Genomic DNA, 14,825 nt, shown 5'->3' with positions numbered 1-14,825 from the left:
CTTCCAATGAACATAAGTTTCTCACACTTGCCTTGACTCTTGGCTGGTGTGAGCCAACCAATTCTTGGCCATCTAATCAACTCTAGGCCAAATCATATGCATTTACTGGGAGGCAGTAATTGTTTCAAGTTGAGCAAATTGAACCTTTGATGCTTGAGTGGCCTTACCATACCATAAAGCTAAGCATTACTTTGCCTCAGAAGGCAAATCTCTACTAAATAAAGTTTCTGTCTACAAATCCAATCAAGACACCATTATTCAAGAGAAGTTTACATAGAGGTTTACAATTGTTTAAAATAAAGTTTTCATTATTACAGATGAATTTCATATGATTAATTCGAGATAAAATTGCATTTCTGTAGATACTTAAAGAAATTAGAATTCTAGTAAATTAAATTAATTTGTTGATAAGAAATAAAAAGTTCTTTATTTAATCAAAAACATAAATTAGTAACACAAAAGTTTTGGACGAGTTTATGTAATAAACATATCAAGGAAGTCTGATGAAAAATTAGACTGGTTAGTTTTTACCAGAGTTATTTCTCCTGGATATATAGTGTTTGCAGAATCAACAAAATGAATACACAATGAAATCTTCAATAAATCTAAAGCCGTTCCTATTGCAGCATTCTTTTCAAAGTAGTGTAATAAAGGTTAGCTAGAATACATGAAAAATTAGAACTTTGTGGTATGTCAACAATCTGAAGAAGAAAGACACCTTCACCATATAAGTAAAATGAAAATTGAATGAATGATTAAAATAAAAGTAAATAAAAATACAAAAAAAATTACTATTTTTAAAATGCTCTAGCTAACCTTTCTTTACACTACAAAATGCTGAGATATTTATTAGGAAGGGCTTCGGATTTATTGATTATTTTATTGTATTAATTTTATTGATAGTGTAAACACTACACATCTAGCGAAATTAATTCTGTTAAAAACAAATTAGTCTCAATTATCTTAAGAAGTCCTTGATTTATTCATTACTTTAAACTCTCCTAAAACTCAAATTGATGTTTTTGTTTAAAAAAAAAATCATTCCTATCAACAAATTAATTAACAGGAATTCTAATATTTATATAAGTATATACAGAAAGCAAATTTATCTCAAATTAATTTCCTATTAAGTTTATTTGCAATAATAAAAAGCTTATTTAAAGTAATTAATTTTTACTTAAATTTCACTAGAATAGTTGTATCTTGATTGGATTTGTAACAGACACTTGATTTAGTAGAGGATTGTTTTTTAATGTGAAGTAATGCTAACCTTTATGTAATGACAAGAACACCCTAGCACTGAAGGTTTGGATGTCTCACCTTGAAACATAATTAAGTCTATATTTCCGATAGATTAGTTTGGTTTTGTGTATTCATTTTTTGAATATTTTTTTCTTCCTGAACTTTAGATTGTTAAATTCTAAGTATTTTTTTTTTTTTTTGGCTTTTCAATTTTGCATATAAACTAATTTAATATTCAAACTTGAAACATTTAACTCTAACCAGAAAAATCCAGTTTCCCTTCAGTTGAATATATTTACTTCTACTTCAATATTTTGGATCTTAGTATATTATCTACAGTTGACTAATTTTTGTTTCGTGTCTATTACTGACTCAGGACAGTCGGGAGTATAGTTGTGATATTTAGCCACCGATTGCAGAAATTGCCCCTAAACAGACAGCATGGTAATACCTCCTGATGATGCTGCCATGTTGTACAAGGCTTTCCACTTTTCTTCTTTTTTTAAAAATTTTTTTGTGCAGTGTTTTTGAATACTAATTAAATGGTTCCTGCATTCTTGATGTTGATGGTATTTATGTCAGGTAATTTGTGTATATATCAGGGTATGACTATATGTGTATATATCAGGGTAATACTAACAAATGTAATTTTAAGAACTTTTTGATGTTATGAATAAAGAATAAACATAAATGAATATAGAAACTTAAAAATAAAACTTTTAATTGCAATAATAATATTAAATAAATTAAGGTTTAAATTGTTTTCACAGACAAAACGCAGGTGACGTGGTACTTTTGGTTCTAAATAGAAGAAAATGGCATTACTTGATTTTAAAACACTATCACCTGCGCCTGGTTTAAAGCACAATAACCTAAGTGTATTTACTCACCAGCCATAAACATCTGATCTCCAATGAGAAGCTGGGGAGTGGAAATTTTGGCCCTTGATAGCTACATATATATATCTTTTTAATAAAATTAATTGATAATTACAAAGGAGATAAGGAGTAGAGTAGTTATTGGAAATGAAACTATTTTATGAAGAAAAAAAATTATTATATATATATAAATATATCTTGTTCCTATTTGTATTACCAATTTTTTCTTTAACTATGCACTTTTTAAAAAATATAGATTAAGTTTATTGTTAAACATGTAAATAAAGTACATGCATTTAAAAAAAAATTTGATTAAAGTCTATCAGATTTTTTTTTCAAAAGCATTTATTAACTCAAAAACCATGTGAACTCAAAAATGCATTCTTAATACTGATGTGTCATAGTAAATGTCTGCTAATAATAAGCAGTTAACTGAATTGAACTTCATTTTTAGGTGGATTTCTTTATAAGGCGGAAAAGAAAAGACAAACGAAGAAATACCGTTGCTGAAGGAGACACAAAAGAACTGAAAAATGCACTTCAAAATATCATCAATGAAGAACATAACATTGTACCAAATGATACTTTTTCAAAAAAGTTGACTTCTAATAGCATTTTTAAACCAGCAGTGAGAAATGACATCAAAAAAGTTACCATTCAAGAAACAAATAATAATTTTCCTAAAGATATTACATTTAGTAAAGATAATACTGAGAAAAGAAACTGTTGTCCAGAACAAGACAAAGTCTTAAAAAATGGCAGTATGAAATATGAAATAAAAAATAACCATCATTCTGATAGTGTGATTAATAAAAGAAAACCAAAAAGTAATCTACCAATCTCAACCATATCTGCCGCAATGAATGTTGCGGTTGAGATGAGGCAGCTGAGTGGAATAGAGGATTCCAGTAGTAATCAGAGTTATAGCAGTGATCAAAACTCTTCAGATTGTGATAAGGAAAAGGAACATTCTACTATCACTGGAGAAGATTCTGGATTTTCTGATAATTTTAAAAACAGGTATACAACTAAATGTCTAACATTTAATGAAATTTTCAATCAAAATCAAATCACTTCAAACAAAATTTTGATTTTAATAACTTCAATAACCAAAATAAGCATTTACATAACAGTATAAAATCCTGTAACTGATTTCAATGGGCCAGATAAATCGCTTTTTAATAATAAAAACTCATAACATAGGGTTGCACAAACTTTATGAATGAAGGGCCACTTGTACACAAGTTGAGCAATGAAAGACCGTACGCTCAAGTATTTAGACATGTTGACAACAATTATGATAATTTTAATATAAACATCAGTGCTTTAGGAACAATTCCTTTTATCAGTCAACTTAGTAATATAATTGCATAAAATTAACTCTTTTAAATGTTAAAACTCATTCAAAACTAAAATAAATACCAAACTAAACAGATAGTTTAAAAAAAATATATGTTTTTTTTCTTATCAAACAGTGAATTTATTGAAAAAAGATGGGGAAAAAGCAATGGTTTTTTTATTCGATCACATGACATAAGTTTAATTTAAATTAACTGTTATATTCATGAATGAAAATATTTTATTGAGCAATATAAATTAAATATTTTAATAAAAAAATTTTTATGGGATCTAAAGTGATTTAAAACAAAACAAATGCATTATACCTCAAAATAATATTCAACATTTAGATTGATTCAGTTCAGTTCAGTACATTTTTAACTTTAGGATATATATATTTAGTGAATTGTAGCAGATTTTAGGTTAAAGCTATTTATTAAGCTATTGCTACAAAAAATTAGAAGCAATGTTAAAAAACAGTAAATGGTTTAAAAATTCACATTTGAATTGTAAAAAGTATTAATGATAAGTATGATTGCATGGACGAACAGTTAATTGGCCCAAGAACTGCAAATAGGAAATATTACATGAAATTTGCGTAAAAAATCATCAAAATTTGATCAGTGTAAAAAACAGTAAAAAGAATAAATTCAGGTTTTATAGCCAACAGCAACAATCTCCATTTCATTACAGTCATATAAAAAAAAAAACTTAAAACTTAAATATAAAAAAAAATACTTAATACTTAAATTGTGTAATTACTTAAATTAAAGGATTTAAAAATTAAACAATAAGGTACAAAAGCCTGCTTTATTACTAAATATTGTTGCCACATACTTGGTAAAGACACCATAAATTATTTGAAATAAATTTATAAAAAATAATTAAAAAGTTATATCCTACTCACAGAGGGAAAAAAAAATCAGATATAAAACCTAATTTTTTTTGGAAACTTGAAAAGAGTTATATAACAAGTTTTAAACTAAAAAGGAAATAAAAAGCTATAAAATATTAAGGTGCTTCAGAAAATTCGAATGCAAAAAGACTGATAAATGCACAAAAATTTATAAAGCAGTTAAATTTATTCACTCATACGTTTTTTTAAATCATATGTTCCAAGTGCAACATGGGCAAAATAATGTTTGAAGATTTTTGCAAGAAAATATGAGATCAGACTTGGCGAGCTTCAAAGTACAGTGCCAAAGAGGAACCCGGAAATCGACAATGTGGAAAATCGCCCCCGGAGCATGGTTAAGTAGGCTGGATGCCTTATGTGCCTAACAGTTTGAAAAGCCTAAGTGTGTGTAGGATAGATTAAGTTTTTGTAATAGCCAGGGATAGAATAGCAGCATAATCATTTTGTGTATTTTGGAGCAAATAAATTTAGTTTTTGGAGCAGATTGGAACCAACACTCTTTGGATTCAGAAAAGCATAGTGCTTGTAAAATAATATTTTTGAGCATAAAAATTAATACTTTATATCATACTTAACAGAACTTGGAAAAAATGCATTGTTAAATAATAAAAAAATAGAATAGAAATGCAAAAAAAGAATTACTTAAATAAACAAATAATTACTTTTTGAAATTTATTTCCATAGCCTTACATTATTTTTCTACAAATATGCATTTTAAATATCTGAATAAGATAAATATGCCAATATTTGGAAGTAACAAAAATTCCTATTTTAAATTACACTTATTTGCCACGACCAATAATATAAACATACAATCATCAATATATAAAAACCTTAATGCAGAGTCAATTCTAAAAGAGAATTTGTAGGAGTGCACAGCCCTGTTAGTTTTTTTTTTTTTTTTCCATTTCCGCATGGTTTTGTAGTTTACAATATCTTTATTACAATGCATAAATTTTGAATGCCAATAATTAGTTTTTATACATGCTGGATTCACTACCATTCCATCATAAAGCCATTTAATTTTCTGATTGATTTTTAAGTAGTTTCTCACTTTTTGATATTTTTAATTACATATGACACACAATATTATTATTAGATTGAGCTCTGCATTTCAGTAACAAATATCTGTTGCCTATTCATTCAAAAAAAATTTTTTTGACACCGTGGTTTTATAGTAATTTTAAGTTTTACCATATTTTTTTCAGCCACTTGAACTTTTTTCTAATTTCAAAATTTTAAACACAACATGTCCAATTTGAAGGTTTAAATAACCTTTGACTTGATCTATTTATGCTGATTATATACAGGGGTGCATAGTGTTTTTAAAAAGTGCTATTTTTGACTTTCGTTTTTTATAAGCCCCTAAAGGTGCTTTTTTCATTGGGTGTTTTTAAAAAGCGCTTAATTTTCCCTTTTCCAAAATGGGATTTTTTTTCTTTACCATATTTTGCGTCGAATTACTCAGAAAGCGTGATTTTCATATTGTTCTATTCAACCTTCATAATTCATTCAACCACAATCTATTTCGACATATTTACTATCGGTCTGTAGCGTATGAAAGTGCCAAACATTTTATGAAATATTTGCGGATTCGAAAACTTAGGTGGGAAGGATTTATGCATTCTTATGAGCAACTCTGCTGCATTTTGCTAGATAAATAATCTTTTTAAATAATTGTTAAAAAAATGATTTATAGTTTTGAATATTTTTTTTTTTGCATAATTGCGTAAAGTAATTATAAATTAAAAATTGAATGATTCACTCAATATCGAATGTATTTAAAATTGTGAAATTGGTTTTATGGTGGCTTATATAATCAGGAAAAGAATTCTTTGTCAGAAACTAGCTATTTTATCATGATCATGTAACTTAAAAAACTATTTTGCATTTTGTTAACATATGAATACTAGTTAACATATACTAGTTAACATATGAAACTATTTTATCTATACTATTTCATGTAACTTAGAAAACTGTTTTGCATTCTGTTAATATATGAAGAACTTTCAACAATATGAAGGGAAAAAAATTATTAGTGTGCATATCTTAATTTATAATATTTTTTCAAAGTGCTTAAAAGGTGCTTATTTTTCGTTGAAAAATGTGGCTACGCTATAGATTTTTATAGAATACTCCTTATTTCTAGATTTTTTGTAAACCTCTTTTTACTATTTCCATTATTTACCATTTTCAATTTTAATATTTTTAATGCAATGTTATATTATGACAAGTGATTCTGCTATACTTTGGAAACTATGGGTTTCAGGAACCAGGATTCCCATATTTATGGATCGCTTTTACAAAAAGCAGAGCCTTATTTAAAATATGAATTCTTTACCTTTTTATCCATCGATTAAAATGCACGTTCATAATTTTTCTCTATTGGTAGAAAAAACAGAAATTTAAAAACAAGATTAGTTTCAGAAAATTAAGACTTTTAATAAGAACTAATAAAATTCCTGCATCAAGTAAAAGCAACGATGTAATTTGATACAATAGAAAAAGATGCTCACTTTTTATTTAAGGTTTGGTAATATTTTTATCCATGTTAGAGATTTACCGTCTCAAGAGACATGTCATAACTAGTTGCTTATGTTCCCTCTTTGATCTTTGGTGTATTATAATGCTTAAACGAAATCAATGTGAATAGATGAATTAATATTGTTACTTTAGGAATAAATGCTCTATTCGATCGAGGAAAAAACACACCTAACTTAACATGTTAATCGACATTTAGTAAAAAATTACTTACTGTTTTTTAGAAACAAAACTGATTTTTGGCCAAAGTTAGGCTTTTTTCTCAATAATTGTTTTAGTTCAACTTGGGGGCAATCTTTGGAAAAAATGGTATTTAAAGCAGCTGGAGCAGAAATTTTGATTTTGGAGCAGCTTGGCACAATTTCAACAGCTGTTCCAACCCTGAATACCATAATTTTTTGTAAATTTCATCAAAGCAAAGAAGTTTAAATAATAAAGTCTTCAAAACATTAAAATTTTTGCTGTGACAGTTTTCATTATAACTCGATTCAATAGTATGTAGATCACAAGAGTATAATTTTAAGTAAGGTATTACCTCTTTTAGCATTTGGGACTGTATCTTTCAGTTTGCTGTTATCCCTCATATTCTGATAATCAAAAAATCATATTTGTCAGAAAAAAATCTTCTTCAGATAGTGTTACTTTTATTAAAAAGTAATGAAAACACTGATTAGCATATTCAAAGTATGTCTTTAAGATTATATCTTTATACATAAAAATCTGATTACAAGTTACTCAATGGTATAGATATTTTTAGCTGAATTCAGTTAGGACACATGCATCATGAATTTAGTCATTTAATACGCATAAAATTAAATTTATTGGAGACAATAAAACAATTTGGTCTTTTGAAGTTATAATGCATTTATATTTTTGTCATTTATCCATAATATAAATAACTTCTTCATTTCAGGTCAAAAAATAATTGCAAAGTTTCAAATCCGAAGGTTACAATCGGAAACAAAGATACAGAAGGTTTTAGCTCCGCCTCTTCCAATGCTACTTCCTTGGAGTCAGATGATTTTCTAATGAGCAGCGATGAAGATTCTTCAGAACTGATGGTTCAGAAATATGGCTCATCAACATCACTAAGTACTCTAAGTGATGGCAGCTTAAACAGTCTTTTATCACAGACTGGCACTGAAATGCATTCCAGCACAGGGACATTAACTAGTATTGGGCAGGAAAGGTTTCCTACACCACCTCCACCTCCTTTTGTTATTGTAGTTCCTAAGAAAGAATTAATTAGCAATACAACTCCAATTTTTTCAACAACTAATGTAAATTCAAAGAATCTGTCTTCAAAACCATCACCAAACCATGAAACGTCTTCCAGAATAAGCAAGAAGGTAATTTCCCCCAAAAAATCATCAAAATCTGATAAACTTCAACAAAGAAAAAGCTCAATAGAAAGCAACAAAAGCATTTTTACATCTTTGGTTAACAAGAAATCTCAAACTAAAGGCATGAGTTTACATTCTAAATCGACGATGACTCCGCCTTGTTTTGATATGTATGGAAGTAATTCTCCTCAAAAGATATCTTGGTCTTCAAAGTTTGTGAAAGAAAACTTACAACCATTGGCAGGGACAGAGCCAAAATCTTACCTTCAATCATTTTTACCCAGCAATAATCCAAAACCTGGCACCCACATAGGTAATAAAAATAAGGTAATAGACAATGTTCATAGAGAAATAACTGAAATTTCTACAGCTAACATTTCCAACACCAATTTGGACAATTTTTCTCAAAAAAATGATACAGAAATACCACTGAAATATGCTCATCATGTTGTTGTAACTCCTATATCCAGGCAAGATGAAGATAATAAAAATCTCAGTAAAAAATCTCTATTAGCAAATTATGATAAAGGACCTGAGCAAGAAAATGAAACTATATTAAAATCGCACTATTTTAGTCAACCTAGGAGTAGAAATATAGAAAATGTTACTCACAGTTCCCAAAAACTTCAACGACCAAAAACATTACAAACTGGGCAAAAAACAGCAGCTCGAGTTGTTCTTGATCCAGAGGGAAAAGTTATTTATAGTACAAATTCTCTTGATCGCCGTTTTTCTTACAAATATCCTAATGAACATCCTACAAGAAATAGGAATGAAAAATGTATACCTTCCCAATCCTCTATTAATATGTCTAAAAATACTAAATGTAACTTTAAACCTCACACGTGTTATCCACCAAAAAACTCCTTCATCCAAAAAATGACAAATGATAATCTTTCTTATTGTGATAAAAATATTAGTAAAGTAAACAACATCAGTACTTTCTCTAATATTCATCTAAGTAATGATAATTCAGGATTGCCTGGAATTCCATTACAAATTTCAAGTGCAGGTCAGCAGATTTATTTCCATAGTGAAACAGAAAGTCCTATTTTTACAAATGAGTCAAAAATTAAAAGCTTCAATTCTTCTGAATCGAGCACTCTCTCAAAAACAACACCCCCATCTTATGAAGAAGCTGTTGGTAGACATTGTCCACATATTGTAATCGCTGATCCGAATATATCGGGGCTACCGAAAATCAAAACTATGCTAACAGAAGAAAACATAAACTTGCATTTAGAAAATATAGAGAGATTAAATAAAATGCATTTAGAATCTATTGCAGACTCATATAAATCTTTGATATCCCCTCAAACAAACTCATCCAATCCTTTGGACAATAACCTAAGCAAGCTTCAAAAAAGTACCATGTCTACTGAAGATTTATTTGCCGTGATACACGATTGTAAAAAACGAATGAACATAAAAACAGACTCTGACATTTCTTTAGGTTCTTCTTCTCGTTCAACCTCACCATCCATCTTTAAACCGAATCAAACGAAAGGTATTCTTGCAGAAACTGGATATCTGTCCCCGAGGAACTCATCCAATTTCAATGACTGTAGGAACCGGCGAAGTTGGGCTGACTTTAGACCATCAAGTAGTTCCCCTAATGAAAGAAAATCTCTAGCAAGTGATAGACTTGGACGTACAAAACCAACCAGCATGCATGACTTTAAGATGTTGCTTTTAGAAGCTAGAAGCAGTACACAGACTTCTGGCCCACGAAAATCTGCAGTTGAAATGCTGAAAGTTTTTCCATTTCCAAAATCGCCAGATAGTGAAGTTTCACCTTTATCCAGTTCTCCTCATTATACACAGTCATTTTCTGTTCAAAGTTCACCAACATCACCCTCATATATTCATAATGGACATTCAACTGTGCCTTTGAAAAGACACAATAATCGGGCATGTAGCTCATTACAATCACGCTACACATTGTACCCACCAATATTTGAAGACTGTTCTGAAGAAGCAGAAATCAAAAGTGAAAATGCAACAAAATCACTTAATTAAAAAACTGTATAAAAATATTTGTTGAAACCTCAAGTTTTGGTGATATTTGTTGAAAAAGAGGTGATATTTGTTGAGCTACTGCTGTACATAAAAATTCATCTGACTTTTGTTAATCCTTGAAAATTATTTCTTTTTTTTTATATTAAAAAAAAAACATCTATGATAGGTGATATGTATCAAACTCTGCTTAGTGAGAAATAGTTTTATCTAGATATGAGATGAATAAAATTTTTACAAGTGATATACAGTTGTCCTCATTTAATTGCATAGTGAATAATGGAATAACCCATTTATAAGAATAAAATTTAACGGAACCAAATCATTATATGGGTCATTCTCACGAAAACTGTCATTTTTCAGTTTATAAAATCCCAAAAAAGTAAAGTGAATAAAAAGCTCTGAAACTTTTTATATTAATAGAAATATGTAATGGCATTATAAAGAAAGTATATATCCTATAAATTATACTTAATATTTAAATTAATTAATTTTTTAAATAATTAATTTATAATTAATTAATTTATAATAATTAATAATTAATTAATTAATTTAATAAATAAATTAATTAATTTAATAAATTAATTTATTAATTTTTTAATTTATTTTTCAAATTAATTAATAAGTAAATTAATTATTTTCACTATTTAAAAAGTGAGGGAATGACACTAATAGTGAGGGAATGATATTTTATTTTAATACATGTTTTTATCTAAGTTACATCTACCTAAAGTTTGAAAATGATAACATACTAAGTATATCTAATATTTATTATAATTTAGTCTTATATATTTAATAGTTTTTACAGGTTTGGGAAATAAAATTGGCTGGCACGATTGAACAAAAAAAAATTTAATAATATACTCATCTTGAATCATTCCCTCACTTCAGCGTCATTCCCTCACTTTATACACTAGTGAGGGAATGACGAATTCAATAAAATTTAAAAATAACAGTTAGGCCTAATTAATTTCTGAAGTCAATCACATACAATTATATTCATACAAGAAAGCAACATATAATTATCCACTTTCTCGATGAAGTTGTATTTTATTTTACTCTAAAAAATGACATGAGGGAATGACAAATGTAAAAAATTTTACCTGGTTTGATTCATTCAAATTTATTCCACAGCAAAGCTTCTTTAAGTTGAAGATGGAAACATACTGCAATTTTGTTCTATGATGCCAGTTGTTAACTTCTGAAGTTTTTATTAAAATATTTTTATTCTAAGAAGATTGCAGGTGATAAGAACATTGTTGTGAGGGAATGACGCGAAACACTGGGGACAAAGTTTAAAATAGTGCTGTGTTAATATTTTTATCAGAAATTAAATTTAAAATTGATTTTCTAAATTCTATATTTCAGTATTCTGAAATAAAAATCACGAATTTGTAAAAAAAATTTTTTATTTCAGAAACAATTTTTTTCTTTTTTTAAATCAGCAGTGGGGACAAGTGAGGGAATGACATATTGGTATATTTTAATTACCTAAAATAAATAAAAAATAATAATTGATAATTTTATTTTTATTCTTTTGTTAGCTTGCATTCTGAAGGACACTTTCACTGAATTTTTTTTTTCGTAAGCTGTAAAACAAACATAAAATATACTGGGGACATGAAAATGACTGTTTTTGTGAGAATGACCCATATATGAAACAAATGTTAAATTTCCTCATTTAAACCCATACTTGTTATTTCTAGTCCCTGCTTATTTGCATAAAGAAGAGCTACTGAAAAGTGAAAAAAAATTATTTTTTAAGAAATGTTTCACCAGTTAGAATAGAATAAGATAGGAATACAATAGGTGGTAAGTGAATGGGCTTTAGAGCGAAATAGTTTAAAAGTAGTAGAATGGAAGCAAAAGTAGCATTTGGAGGTTAAATGTGGAGTTTGACTTTGAACCCCCATTGCAATTCAGGTCTCATAATGGTTTTTCAGGCTGTAAACAACTTTTGATATTTAATACTTTTTAAAACATCAAAATTAATCCTTAAGCACTTGTTTCTTTTCATCAACAGTTAAAGACCAATTCTTTGCATTTAGAGTTTTAGAATTACAAAATATACCATTTGACACAAAAATTAATGCTGAGGTTGATCAATACTTTCAATTATTACTTTTATTTCAATTTTCTAATCACTTTTTGAATTGTGTTTCAAAACAACCACTTAATTTTTTTAGAATTATTTGATAACACAAGTGATGTTTCTATACATTCTACCCCTCTTCTAATAAAAGAAATCAGTTCTACAATACCAAAATCAATATTAGACTTTCTCATTCTATTATACAATTAATTCAAATTTTCTGATACCTTTTGCAAGAGCGGGATGTATTGTAGATCTACCTCCTTGTGGTGTACCTTAGGCAATGTTTATTTAGCAAAATGATCTATATTTCTGTCTTGAGTAACAGTGGAATCCAGGAAAATGAGGTGGTCTATTTCCAGGCAGAAGATCCTGAGCAATTTCCTCTCTTCCAGAGAACTAATTCCAAATTTCCTCTTAATAATGTTAAGTGTCTAATAAAGAACATCTTCAGGGACTCTTTCGGTGGATGACTAAAAAAATAGCAATTCTTATAAACCATGGCTCAAACAGACTCTTAATGTCCCTCAAAGACTGAGAATGAAATCTGTCACCATGTTTCGTCTGATATTTGGACAGGATTGCCTGAATAAACATCTATGTCGCATCAACGGGATTCCTGACTTTTTCTGTACCTTGAGTGATCTCCACAAAAAGATGGACTTGTCTCACCTGTTTAGATGCCCTGCTCTTCCCCAAACATCAGTTTAGGAACACTACTGGATTGCTCACTCTCAGTTAAAGGTTTATTGTTACCTTATTTGATCTTCAATTTTTTTTTTAATGAGCCATTGGAAATATAATAAATAAAACAAAAAACTTTGTCAAAAGTAAATTACCATAACTCCCTGCAGTAACATTTAATGACTTCAAACTACAAATGTGCATTTCACATTCCTCATAAAATCTATGTAAAGCTTTGGGTAAGTGCACTCCCGGTTATCCGGGTTAATCACCAGGACAGGTTGCACGGACAATCGAAACACACGGATAATCCGAAAACTCCTTTTACTAAAGAAAAAATCAGTATCAGTACAAAAAGTATAAAAATTACTGACATTTGCATGCTGTATAACATCAAACTAGGATTTTTCCTTTTAAAAAAATTTATAATACGTCTTCGCTATATATCGATACACATGCTTTACGAACTGCAGTAATGTCACCCATATAATCTAATAAAGTTTCCACAGAACAGCAAAATGAGAAATTGTATTTCCCTCATTTACTACATCTTCTGCATCAGTTACTATCATCACTATTTGATTTAACAACATAACGATGTCTTAATCTGTCAAATACTAGAAGCCAGGCTCACATGCATCACGTTGAAACTGTTGTGATGTCAATCGACGTCACCTTCCGTCATCACTACGAGTCAACGACGACAGTCTGTAGTTCCTGAATAGCGGCACTGCCGAAGATTGTAATTTCGGAGAAACTTTGTCAGAACGTTTGCGAGATCAATTAGTCTGCGGTATTCGTGATGAAGAGGTTCAAAGAAGATTATTGGCTGAATCCAAATTAACTCTTGAAAATGCAATTTCTGTTGCCGTAGCATCTGAGGTTGCGGCTTCCCAATCAAAGCATATTCATACCCAAAATTCTTCTTATTCTGAGAATTCGGATGTAGTTGATTTTGTACGTGGTAGGAACAAAAGAAATAATGCGCAATTTAGTAAACAAAATTCTAATGCTTCAGGTAGTAGCAAATCGCGAATTCAAAATTCTAAAGCGTGTTTTGGTTGCGGTGGTAAACATGAACGTTCTACGTGTAAATTCAAAAATGCAATATGCCATTCTTGTGGTCTTGAGGGTCACATTGTAAAAGTTTGTCGGAAGAAAAATAAATTTGAAAAACAGTGTGCAAATGAAATTGAAGTTCAACCGGAATATTTGACTGTTTTAAGTTCTCAATCTCCGTTTAAGAAAAACGTTATTGTTGAGGTTGATAAGGAAAAATTAGAAATGGAAATTGATTCGGGTTCATATTATTCGATTATTTCTTTGCAAACGTTGAATAAAGTTTTACGCTCTAGGAAACCCGCGATCGAAAAAACTTTAATTAAACTGCGCAACTTTTCTAAAAATGGGATTTCACTAGCTGGCCTATGTAAAGTTGAAGTTGTGCATAACCTTTTCAAATCTAAGTTAGAATTGTTAATTTCAAATAATCACTGTACGAATATTTTGGGGTATTCTTGGTTTGAACCCTTAGGAATTTCAATAACAGGAGTAAACGAAATGAGAACTGGAATTATAGAGAAAGTTCTTAAAAATTACGATGATATTTTTGATAACAAATTGGGTTCGTATACGGGTAATCCAGTATCGCTTCCTATAAATTCGGATATGGTGTCTGTTAGATGTAAAGTAAGAAGCATGCCTTTGGCAATGAGGCCCAAAATTGAAGCCGCCCTAGCAAAACTTCAAAGTGAAGGAGTAATTGAGGAAATTTC

General features: G+C 29.2%; 1 protein-coding gene across 2 annotated transcripts in view; it reads left to right on the top strand.

Annotated features, from left to right (window-relative positions):
• Positions 1 to 10,518, top strand: part of LOC107441411 (serine-rich adhesin for platelets) — a 65,069-nt gene extending 54,551 nt beyond the window's left edge. For both annotated transcript variants that reach the window (XM_016054659.4, XM_016054667.4), the window contains exons 4-5: positions 2,575 to 3,140; positions 7,829 to 10,518. In XM_016054659.4, coding sequence (XP_015910145.1) covers positions 2,575 to 3,140; positions 7,829 to 10,277 — 3,015 coding nt within the window. In that variant the 3' untranslated portion in view covers positions 10,278 to 10,518. The remainder of the gene's footprint in view (positions 1 to 2,574; positions 3,141 to 7,828) is intronic.
• The last annotated feature ends 4,307 nt before the right edge of the window (positions 10,519 to 14,825 follow it).

The sequence above is a fragment of the Parasteatoda tepidariorum genome, chromosome X2, assembly GCF_043381705.1.
Source record: "Parasteatoda tepidariorum isolate YZ-2023 chromosome X2, CAS_Ptep_4.0, whole genome shotgun sequence".
Classification (NCBI taxonomy): domain Eukaryota; kingdom Metazoa; phylum Arthropoda; class Arachnida; order Araneae; family Theridiidae; genus Parasteatoda; species Parasteatoda tepidariorum.
The sequence above is the reverse complement of the archived record's forward strand: the minus strand, read 5'-3'. Positions and strand labels throughout refer to the sequence as shown.